The 12,670-nt window shown below is 38.3% G+C and overlaps 1 protein-coding gene across 3 annotated transcripts in view; it reads left to right on the top strand.

The window, feature by feature from the left end:
- Window positions 1–2,077: 2,077 nt before the first annotated feature.
- ARMC3 (armadillo repeat containing 3) overlaps window positions 2,078–12,670 on the top strand; it is a 57,892-nt gene continuing 47,299 nt past the window's right edge. For all 3 annotated transcript variants that reach the window (XM_065050782.1, XM_065050784.1, XM_065050783.1), the window contains exons 1-3: window positions 2,078–2,188; window positions 7,430–7,473; window positions 11,554–11,602. In XM_065050782.1, coding sequence (XP_064906854.1) covers window positions 11,555–11,602 — 48 coding nt within the window. In that variant the 5' untranslated portion in view covers window positions 2,078–2,188; window positions 7,430–7,473; window position 11,554. The remainder of the gene's footprint in view (window positions 2,189–7,429; window positions 7,474–11,553; window positions 11,603–12,670) is intronic.

Raw genomic sequence — 12,670 nt, 5'->3', positions numbered from 1 at the left:
ATATGACAAGACTGTTTGTACTGTATGTCATCAGGTATTTCTTAAAGCATAAATTATGACTGATTTTTTTTTTTAAATGGAGAAAAGAATTATTTCAGACAAGCAATCCAGCAAATAATAATTCTACTTCTGTTGTTTCAGGAAATGAGAAATGACTCCCCCAGTGGTGCTTTCGGTAACACTGGAAAGATAATTTCAAACACCTCAACATGCAAATTTCCAACACTTAAATTCAACAAATACTTTGATTTAGTAGCAGCCGATGCATTTAAAACCCTTTTGAAATTAAATATTTAAAGCGTTGTTCCACAATATTCTTTCAAATATATTTTTAACCCACACTTGATTCATTTTTGCAGAAGCCTTAATTAAATAAAATTGATAGGATATTTGGCCCCGTTCCTTCATAGGAAAGCACACAATTTCTATACTGACTTTACCAAAAGATAAGTCATGAAGTTTCATTAAAATGTGTGGTTAATAAAGTCCTTATTCCCATTATTAGGTATTTAGTCTCTAGAAAGCTCCTCACTTTCATAATCTATATTTAATGCAATTTGTATGATTGTGGTTTGTGTATTTTTTCAATCAAATGTTTCTGTCATTTATAACTATTTGTCAGTTGTGACTTCTCATGATATTTTGTCACTGTTCTGCTCATTAGTTCTCTTCCTTTGCTTCCTTATTAGTATGTTGTTACTTAATGACACCCCCAAAATATTTTCACAAAATTAGATTTTAAAATATATGTTATATATTTGCATGATTGTGCCCAAACATAATAAAAATACTGCAATTACATGACTGTCTCACAGTGCTTCATTGCCTCTACCCAGGGCAAACACAGATAAAAGTAGAGGCAGAAAGGATAACCTCTGCATTTCCATAGAATGGTAAGACCACACTTGTTTAGACCATGGAGTAGGTAGGTGCCCACATTGTCCTCATGGCCTTTAATTCCCGGGCACACAACTGAATAGAAAATAACACTGGACTTAGGAACACAGAAGGGACGTGCTCACACACAGGTTTCCAGGGAAGGTAATTATACATCTTTGTAAATTTTGTAGGGGAGTGGTGATGTTAAAAGTAGAATGAGACACCTTCACACACATGGCTTGTTTACACCTGAAAATGACCCATCAACTCTTCTGTTATGCTGGAAGTCACATTTATCTTAGTATAAACCAACAAGGTCAGGACCTGTTTGTGCTATGACCTCAACAGATTGATATGGCATGTAAAAACAGAACTAAATTTATACTTGCAGTACAACTTTATAAGAAATCTATGGAGAAAGCAATGAGTTTTGTGATAAAAAGGAATCACAGGAGAGAGTTGATAACAGCTGCAATTCTCTGCCTTTTGTTACTTGACTTCAAGGCCCCAAAATTATTATATTTGCCTGTTTCCTGTTACTGCTGCAGTTATGGATAGCAATCAGTCTGTATTTCAAAATAGAAAATGTTATTTCATTTCAGAATTTGGCTTAGTATTTCTTCCAAAATAGCCCTGGCTGGCAAAAGAAAATACTACAATGAATTGTTATTCTGAGAATAGCACAATTATCCGTACAGCACGGCTTTCTCCATCATCAGCCTACAGCTGATAACAGAAAGGAGATGACTCTTGGCCCTCTGACAAAGCTCTGTGCTCGTGTCTCGCCAGAGGGGCCACAACAGGTGATGCTCTGACTGGCGTTTCCCTGCAACTTTGAATTTTTAGGCAGACTGTACACATTTATTAATTTTCAGAAATAGTATTATTTGGGTGAGAAAGTAGCCTTTTCCTTTAGTTCTGAGAAATAACTGATTTAGTTTTTCATCACCACCCCAGGCCATCAATATTAAAGACTTAATGCTTCCTCCAAAGACGCGTTACAGCAGCACTTTGGAGCTGGGATGAATTGTGAAGAAATGGATTAATGCACGTGTCCTGGTGAAATCACTCCGCAAGGACCCTGCAGATTCTTCTCAAAGAACACCCCGGGACGCCTGGGGCAGAGGCGGGAGGGCAGGAGGCCCGGCCCCACCTTCCCGCCCGCTGCCCCGCGCGGCGCCCGGCGCACGCGCCGCAGGCGTCTCCTAGCAACCGGCGACACAGCGGCCGGGCCACGGCTGCGTGGGGGCCGCCGGACGGTGCGTCCTGTCCCGGCCGCGTCCCGTCCCGTCCTGCCCGGCCGCGGCGGGTGAGTGGGGGCCCCTCCCGCCCCGGCTCTCCAGGGCGGCCGGCGGCAAGCCCGGAACAGGCGAGGGGAAAGGGGCGCTGGGTCAAGGAGCCCGTAGCGGAGAGCCAGCGCCGCGGCTGAGGGGAGGCGGGTGAAGGGCGCAGGTACAGCGAGACCGGAGGGCCTGGGCGCTACCAGCGCCAAGTAAGCAGATATGATCCGGTTTCTGTAGCTGGCGAGGCACCGGTTACAGCCCTAAGGCCACGAAGGCGAGGGGGCGGCGGTGCCGGGCGGCGTCGGTCGGGAGGCGGCCGGTAGAGCCGCTGCCCGCGGGCCTGGGGACCCCGGTTCGAACCTCGCCCCGGTGGGTTTGCCCCCTTTGTGCTTTACCGGTGAACTGAAGTACTGCACACTTTCGAGAGTCAAAGTTAAGAAACAGTCGTCATTCTTCATTATAATTATTATCTTTAAAGGCATACGTTGAAGTTTTCACCAACCACAACAATTTACTGTCTGCTTGATAACGGCATCTACACCTTTAAGAAAAGCAGTGACAACTGCAGGTTTTATAATAAAATTGTAAGATTTCATAACACCTGAGGTATATCATAGTGAACAGAAATAACATTTAAAATCCTGCACTTAGGTGCTCCTGACACTGTTTCCTACTAGAAACTGGGAGCTTAGGCATTGCTGTCAGCAAAGGTGGGGAAAGACATGGATGGGCTAGTTCGGCAGAAGAAAACTGTGACCAGTATTCTTAGATGTGAACTGGAAACCAAGAAACTGCAGTGGACCTGCCCTAAGGACACTTATATGGTAGAGAAAAGGCATTTTATTTAAAAATTTGAATAGGCAATATGAACAAAGAAAGAACAGTGCACTACAGATAGATAGAATTTATGTGTGACAGTAACATGAAGGTATGAGACTTAAAATTGTATAGATAATAGATGAGAGGGGGAGAAAAAAAATAAAACAATAAAATTTTAAATACACAAGCTTTATCGTGATGAACACTAGCAGGTGATTAGGCTATTGGGGAGGAAACCTCACCCCCACTTTAATGATGTTTTAAAGGCTTTGGGGTGTCTGCAGACAGGAATTTCAAAACCGAGTACAGATTTGCTGGCAGAGGAGCATCATCTGTAGAGCAGAACTCTTTTATAATCTTATTGCTAACCTGAGATTTTTTATATATGGTAGTCTGATATTGTATTATCTTAACCTATGCAAGATAAATACATCTGCTTTCTGTTGTGAGCAAGCTCACTTTCTCACCTTTATTGCTGGAAGCAACACTTCTTTTTTTACTATTATATTTCCTTTATTTTTTGTGATTTTTATCACACTGCTGATTTCTGATTGTCTAATGTTCTACTCACATGATTAATGCCAAGATGGGTTCATATATCCTCTAGTTCCTGCTTTTGTTTTCAAACAACCTGCTGCCTGTATTTTTGTCCTAAATTGTAACAAAAGTTGGGGGGGGGGTGGTGTTTGGTTGGTTGGTTTTTGTTTGTTTGTTTTACTGTTAATGTATGAAAGCCTTGTAAATGAGCGGTTAAAATTAGATGGTAGGGCTACTAAGTCGCGAACGCGATAGTAACACAGCTGAGGTATTTCCGATGTCGACAAGGAAATGTGAGTACAATTTTGTACAAGACAGGAAAGGCTTCATCTGGGATGCCGTGTTCGGCTGATGTCATCCATGTTTTTAAGAGGTTGTCTTTAAAAAGGCTTATAAGGATGATGTGGGGAATGAAGAAGCATTTTTTGGAGGAAATTATAAGAGTTCTTTAACCTAACAAATGAAAACAGAGTGGGGATGTGTTTGTTATCTTCAAATACATTCTGATTCTATATAGTGTATATATATACTACATAGTATGTGTGGAATATAATGTATATATTGTATAATATAAATATTTAGTACAAATAATATATTTGTATATATGCCAGCAAAGAAAGTAATCCACAAATGTTTGAACATGACATGAATAAAGAAAACTGGTCATCAGTAAATGTAGACTAAAAATTTTCAAAGGTCCCTGGCTGTCCGAGTAGTGGTTGGCTTTTTAATAAGAGAAGCGGGAACAGAAGACCTATTGTTTTTTAAGATACACCATGGAAGGTATCTGATGGGATTAACATGATGCCATGGCTGTGATGGGGGAAGGGAATAAATCTGATGATTCCAAGTGTCCGTTTTACCCGATGTCCCTGTGACACTTGCAGGAGGAGGCATTCATTTCAAAACATGTAGATTGGCACAGCTGGCCAAAATCTTAGGAGTGTCTTTAACTTTTTACTCACCTTCAAAATGTTTTTCTTCCTAAGGCAGACCATATTTAACTTCTGTATGAAAAGTGTCCTGCTATTATTGCTCAGACCGTGGTTTCATAACTGCTCTCTCTCATTTGTTTTAGATTAAGTCAATTTTACTTTAGTGTCTCTCTCATGGGATGAGGGATTTCACTGTGCATCTCAGTGAGACATTTAAAATCACACACATAATTTCTAAAAATCTCCTTCATTCAGGTTGTCACAGCTTGGATTCTCCAAGGGTAGATTCTAGGTCTGATGTTAATATAATTATAGGTCTGATGTTATTATAATTTGGAAATGAGCAATAACATAGAGAAACCAAAATTTTCTGGTGAGACAAAATAATTTATCTTAAGACTAAAGAAAGCTGCTAGAAACTGGTGGCACTGTGACAGATAAAATTCATTGTTGATGAGAACAATGTCATTTACACTGTCAAGGAGTATTTGGAACAATATACTCTTGAGCAGTGAACCTAAATTAATTGTGATCAACTTGGAAAATTACCTGTTTACCATATGTGGATAGCTTAGTGAAAATCTCCGTTGAGGAAATTTAATAAAAATTAATACCCAAGAAGTTATAATGTCACTGGAATAAATCAGTAGTGTTGTAGAATTGATTATGGTATTTCATGTTAGGTTCATCATACCTGAGAAAGATTTAATAGTCACAGAGGGACTCGGAAACAAGAAACATATATGTCTGGAAATGTTGTATGGAAAAAAATAATTAAGGCAGCTTAGAAAGGTTATAAATCACAATGTACAGGGAATTTTAAAGTAAAGTAGAAAAGATCAAGTCAGGGCATCTTTTAACTTAAGTTGTGATACAAGAACAAGGGGATGTTGTGTTGAGTTTAATAACACATTTAAACTGTTTGCATACTTTTTAAATCTAAGAAGTAGTTCCTTACAGAATACACTTGACAATTGGATCTGTGCTATAGCATGTCAGGCTAAGAATGAAGAGTAAAAGGATTAAGCATTTTTGTGGACAGTAAAACTAGCTACTATTGTTAGCCAGAACATTAAAACTTCAGGAGATATAAACCTTCGTACTTTAGGGAAATAAAAAATCTGTAACAGATGGAGGAAATCTGACTTTTGGGATAGGTTTCATGCATTATCAGAAGCATTTGGCTCTTACTGCTTTGGAGGCAGGACACTGATCTGCTGTGGAAGACTGTTCTTACTCATTGAAGGAAGTTTTTTGTGTTGAGGCCTCTTAGTTATTCTGTGGTTTGGAAAAAATGCTATCATGTTCTTTAATTCCCATTACTTCTTTTTTTATTGACATTCATACCTCATCATTTACACTGTACAGATTGGAAAACACATTCTGTCTCAACAGCTTAGGACCATAACACAACTGAAATGCTCCTGACTTAGTACACTTCTTACTAGGTGTACCAATCTTTTCAGCTCCAGAAAACAGCAAAGTATGGTCCTTGGGCAGTATGAAAAAAGGCACTGCTATCAATCAGAGGCTGTACATGAGTCAAAATTTTATTGCAAATCTTACATGTTTTCATAGCATCGGGTTGTAGAATCAAATACCCGAGAATCTTGGCTTTTGTTAAAAATCTAAGCATTTACCTTTGGGCTTTTGAAAGTAGCACTCAGCTGAATGTTAATGTGACATCAGAATTCAAATTAAAAGTATTGATATATCTTAAAAGTTCTGAAATTTTAAACATTTATAATATTTTTAGCTCATCTGAAATCCCCACCTTTTCTCTCTCATAGTTGTTTCCTCACCCTGGCCTCTGACTACAAAGTCATTTTGGTTTTAAGGGTTTGTCTGCAGAGTACTCTACTCTGCATCTCAGTATTTTTTTAAATTATTCTTTTTGTTTGTGTGTACATAATTTAAAAACTAATAGATCATTTGAAAGAATTGAATCTTTGAATGAACTCTCAGAGTGATCAGAGTATAGTCTTCTTTTTTTTTCCTTCAATGGGAGGAACTTTGTCCAACTGAATCAAAATATAAAATACTATCTTGTATCTAGGAACAGATTCTAGTTAAGTTTGGTTAGTTAACATCTGTAACACAGTATCTAATTCTTTACTTAATCCTGATCATCTTTTTGCCTAATATACACATGGGCATGGATAAAATAGTGGGCAGATTCAAAGGTCTTGATTTAATTGGTCTCTCATACAATGTATTATTTTCATAAAGCATATATCTCTAGGAACTGAGTATTAAGAGGTACTTGGTATAGTATTAAGAGGTACTTGGTATCTCTTTTTAACTCTCTTCTTCTATGAAGCCGTTTTTTGTAATGATGATTGCACTATCATTACAACATTGGGCAGGGGGAGTCTGTTGACCTATATTTAAGGAGAAGTACAGAAGAAAGCCAAAAGAAGAATTTAGGAGAAAGAAAGGAGTTTCAAGATTATTCCACATGGTTCTCTAAATTATGGCAAAGCTACCTGAGAATGATGATGATATTTAAGCTGGCATACAAAGAATTTACTAGTTTATGGACTCAAGAAAGGAGTGAGATTGTCTGCTAATGCTATGTTTATACTTTTAGTGTGTTCCTTTTGATTGCATGGGAAGGCAACAGAACTAGAGTGTCCATACAGAAATCAGTTGAAATAATCAACAAAGATGACCAATTTATAGGCAATTTTCACTGTTATTGCAGAAAAAAAAAGTCTGTAAGACAAGAAGAAACAGCAAGACTTCACTTAAACTAGCTGGGCTAAATTGAGATTACATGATTATCACTTGGAAGACAAAAAGAATCTCACTTGTGCATCATTTTTGGGAAGAATCTGAAAATCATGGCCAGGTTGTAGTAACACGACTTTAGACTGTCTTAAAGCATGGAACAATTAATTCGCAAAGTGGATCATATAATAAATAACTGGTTAGAAGCTATTCTGAAATCCTTCTCTTTGCACTGCTTTTCCATAGGAGTAATTGCTCTCAGAAGAGACCTTTGATTCATTGACTAAGAGGTAAGTTCCACAGCTGGCTGTGTCTTTGACTTGTTCCAGTTCTTAGTCCCATGTCTCACAAAAATTCAGTATATGCAGGATCTTAGGTTGTTGTGTCCTTTTTTTAAGGTTTTAGAAACAGAAGATGCAAGTGGAACAAGTAGTGTTTTCTAAATGCATTGCCTGACTTAAATACACAAAATATTGTGGACTTTAAGCGTATGCAACTGGACTCATAGTATACATACACACTCTATACTGTAAAGGAAGTGTTTATAAGATTTCAGAATTTTGAACAGAAAAACACCAGAAGACTTTCCTCATTGTTCAAAGTCTGATTTATAGACCCTTTTTTTTTTTTGGGGGGGGGGGGGGAAGCTCACTTTCCATCCATCATCTCATAATTAAAAAAAAAAAAAAAAAGTATAGTGACTAGAGGTAAGTGGATATCTCAGATTTGCAATCTAAGAAACTATTCACACTGAGCAGAGAGGTTCCTAGAGAATAAAATGAAGTACAGGGATAGTGGTCATAAACCTTTCTGTGAAGAAATCTTTCCTAATATCTGATCTGAACCTTCTCTGGTGCAACTTGAGGCCATTTCCTCTCGTCCTGTCATTTGCTACTTGGGAGAAGAGTCCAACAGCCTTCATGCTACAACCTCCTTTCAGGTAGCTGTAGACAGTGATAAGGTCTCCCCTCAGCCTCATTTTCTCCAGGATAAACAGCCCCAGTTCCCTCAGCTGCTCCTCATCAGACTTGTACTCCAGGCCCCTCACCAGCTTCGTTGCCCTTCTCTGAACTCTCTCCAGCACCTCAATGCCCAGGTCTTTTTCCTCCAGGCAGCTTTCCAACCACTCTCCCCCGAGCCTGTAGCACTGCCTGGGATTGTTGTGACCAAAGTGCAGGACCCAGCACTTGGCCTTGTTGAACCTCATACAATTGGCCTCAGTTCATCGATCCAGCTGGTCCAGATCCCTCTGTAGAGCCTTCCTACCCTCCAGCAGATCAACACTCCCACCCAACTTGGTGTCATCTGCAGATTTACTGAGGGTGCACTTGATCTCCTTGTCCAGATCATTGATAAAAATATTAAACAGAACTGGCCTCAATAGTGAGCCCTGGGGATCACCACTCGTGACCAGCTGCCAACCTGTCCAGGCCATAAGCAGTCAATTTCTCCAGAAATTAATTAATTAATCTCATTAATTACACTTAATTACTAGTGAATAGAGTTTTAGATTTTAAAATTAATTTTTCAGTTAACGCAGACCCAACATTTAATCACATTTAAAAATCTAAATCCTGCTACAATTTTTTTCTGAATTCTAAATATATTGAATAGTAATTTGAGAATCAAAGATATGTGTACTGTAAACCTACTGAGGAAAAGATAACATGCAGTTATCATGGAAAGAAAGAGATTTGAATAAGAAGTTCTTTTATGGGTCAGTAGCCTTTCAATACCTGTACACATTGATTGTCTGCGATAATTAAAATTCAATGCAGAAGACACATTTTTAATTATCAGTAAGCCAAAGAATTCCACGTGCCTCGTTGCCTCAAGTCAGAGAATGACCGCTGAATACAGAGAGCTTTATGGGAACAAAGCTAACAACATTTGATGGCAGATTGCATTGAAATCCAGAATAGTAACTGCATCAAAGAAACAGACTGAGGGACATAATCCACAATAAAGTAATTGTCCTCTTTGTCCTCATACAGCTTTTTTAGTATTACTAAGGAACCAAATCTTTCTGAACATGTAGAAAAACCTATTAGTTTCTTGAAAATATTCGCGGAAGTTGGATGTATTTATATAGTGTGAAGAAATATAGACAGTTAAAGGCTTTAGTACGGTCTTGAAATATGTATAACTATTTGAACCTGTGAACATTAATTGTACAACATTATAGATACTTTTACATCTATTAACTTTTAAAATTGTTTGGGTGAAACCTAATTAAACTCATTCAGAATTAAAATGGCTTTTTATGACTTTAGCTTAATTTGTATCTGAAATTAATCAAACTGAACTGAATAATTTTAAATAAGTGCCCGTATCTCCCTACCAGGATTCAACACAATTTAAATAATCCAGATTTCCTGAATGTCCTTGTAAAGCTGATTCTTGTAGGTGAGCATGATGCTTATTTTCTACAGTGACTGCAAAAAGCAGAAAGCATGTCCATCAGTTTTGTTGAATATATTCTCAGTAATTTGTCCTTATGCTTATTTTTTATACAAGTTAACTTCATAGAATGATTTGGGTTGGAAGAGACTGTAGAGATCCCAACCCCCCTGCCATGGACAGGGACATCTTCCACTAGACCAGGTTGCTCAAAGCCCCATCCAGCCTGGCCTTGAACACTCTCAGGGATGAGGCATCGACAGCTTCTCTGGGCAGCCTGTTCCAGGGCTCCCCACCCTCAGGGTGAAGAATTTCTTCCTTATATCTAATCTAAATCTACCCTCTTTCAGTTTAAAGCCATTATTCCTTGATTCACTCCAACAAGTCCATGTCCCTCGTATATTGGGGGGCCCAGAGCTGGACACAGTTTTGCAGGTGGGGTCTCACAAGAGCAGAGGGGCAGAATCACCTCCCTCAACCTGCTGGTTCTGCTTCTTTTGATGCAGCCTGGGATACGGTTGGCTTTCTGGGCTGCAAGCACACATTGTGGGGTCATGTTGAGCTTCTCATCAACCAACACCCTCAAGTCCTCATTGCTACTCTCAATCCATTCTCTTCCCAGCCTGTATTTGCCCTTTAGCCAGAGCTGCACTTTTTGAAACACTGAATTCTAGTGTGTGTATGTATGTGTTCGTATGTGTGTATGCATATATGCACAAGGGTAAAGCAGGTTAGGGCTGAAGAATCTTTGATGGTATGGGTCGTCCTCTCAAAACTATGATTAGTGATCTGCCTATGAAGTTTTATATTTCAAATCCATCTTTATGATGTTCTTGTTTCACTAATGCCCTGTTACAATTTATTTGAGATACCAGCAGAGGAACAATACCTGGAAAAAATCAGAGGCTTCCAGAAGAGCTCCGCATTTTTGTTGAACACAACAAACAATAGCCTTGACTTTTGTAACCAACCAGGCTTCAGCTCATATCGCACTACAAAATAATCTCTTACACCACAGGGAGGCTGTCAGGACAGTTCTGTTTGAGGGCGAATATGTGGTTTCCCTTCAAGAACTATCCAATAAGTTACTAAGGGGCACTAACAGTGCACATTTCACTTTCACACAGTGTTAAAACAAACCTAAGTTGGGCAGAACTTGAGTTATGTTCTATGCATAACTAGTGCTAGTGGGTCATGTGGCACTTTACTTTTGCCTGTAGCTTAACTGGAAGGTTCTGCTGAATGTTTTGTGAGGCATATGAAATTAGGTCTTACATCCACTTGCTTTAGAAGCTGCTGTTAGATGCAGCTGTGAAGGTCTTCCTGGTTCACATGCACATGTGCTAAAAGGAAAAAAGCAAAAGACAAGCCAAACTTGGTGTAAATAGATGTAACTTTTTTTAAATCAGTGAAATTTGTACTGTGCAGACCTGTTTCTTAATAACTGCAGACCTGAATTTGTCTTCTGTGAAATATGAACAGAGAATTCTAATTGAATTTGAGCCACATTTTTAAGGTAGAACTTATTTGTACATTCTGCAGTTGTATAGAATGTTTGCCAACATAGAATGTATAGACAAACATGAGGAAAAACCCTACTGGGACCTTCAAGTTCATGTGTGATTGATGTATGATGTATAGATGCAGATAAAACAAGCTTACAGAAAAGCATGTCCTATATATTTGCACCATATTACAACTTGAGCCTGTAATGTCTCAGATCTTTCTTTTTAGTTATGTATTTTGTTGACAGATATATTTTACCACATTTGTTTCAGTGTTAGAAAGTTTGTTATATTTATAAGGGACTACATTCTGCATAGAGTTACTATGTCAAAGAAATCTTTAAATTGATTAGGTGGGTCAAATGAATGAGAAAGTCTGTCTTAAAAGCTTTCCTAAGTCACTGGTAGAGTGATTGCTAAAACACAGAAGGGAGTTTGTTTGTCTGCTTTTATTTTTGTTTTTAGAATGGGTAAAAAAGTGAAGAAGGAAGTAGAGCCTCCACCCAAGGATGTGGTAAGTTTATAAACTGCTATGTGCTATAAAATAAACATTACACAATTACAGGCCCAGCTCTACCATCCTTTCATAGTTCCTTACTCTCTTAACTTACCCACATTATTCTAAAAATGTCTTTTAAAGATGATTCTGTTTTCTGCTTTTCTTGGACAGCAGACAAACCAGACTGACTGGGCATGTGTAGTTCTTAGTTGAGATTGTTGTCTTTGGCGGGCTTTGCAAATGGTAATGTATGAAACAATCCAGGCTTCTTTTTATTCAAAGAACAGCATTAGCTTTCCATTTGTAAAAATCAAAGGAGAAAGGAGAAGAGCAAGTGGAAATCTGTCTGTCTTTTCCACTGTGGAGACATTCGCTTTTTTTAAGGATGAAAGGGTTAAGAGCTTAGATGGATCCTCAGAGTTTTTTACTGAATACAAAATTTTGCAGATCTTTTGAATGACAGTACTACATATTCGGAATCTTTTGCAAAGATCCACAGTCTTTAGCAACAGTTCAGGTTTTTCTGGTATCATTGGAAGTGCTGCAGTGAGAAGCACAGGAGCTGAAGCCAAACATGGAATAATGGTGGTTTATGACTTTTTTTCAAAAGGTGGAGTTTAAGGGTCTGACACTAGCACACTTTTCAAGAGTTTCTCTAAATTCACAAGGGACAAAGAGACCCCCAAAAAGACAGTAGTCCAAAATATATGTATTTTTAAAGTTTAATTGGTTTATTCAGAAAGAAGTAAGGGAAATGAGACAGAAACATTGAAAAGAATATAATATAAATTCTATGCCAGATAATAACTAAGGTGATGAAAAGGAGCATGAGGCTCACTGTGAAGTTCAGTACATTGTTTAAAAAAAAACAATGGGTTTGTCTGTGAAGAGTGATGGTACTGTAAGAGCTTTTTCAAAGGTTGTAGTAAAGTAGGTCAGAAAAAACTACATCACAATTTCAATATTAAATAAACATAAAAATTTTGACTAAGACAGTAATATCCAGTAGCCATGATGTCACTGAGGCATAGCAATTGATATCAGGTTTTGCCCAACTGTTCTGTGGGAAGATGAATATTACAA

The sequence above is a fragment of the Columba livia genome, chromosome 2 (genome assembly GCF_036013475.1).
Source record: "Columba livia isolate bColLiv1 breed racing homer chromosome 2, bColLiv1.pat.W.v2, whole genome shotgun sequence".
Lineage (NCBI taxonomy): Eukaryota > Metazoa > Chordata > Aves > Columbiformes > Columbidae > Columba > Columba livia.
The sequence above is the reverse complement of the archived record's forward strand: the minus strand, read 5'-3'. Positions and strand labels throughout refer to the sequence as shown.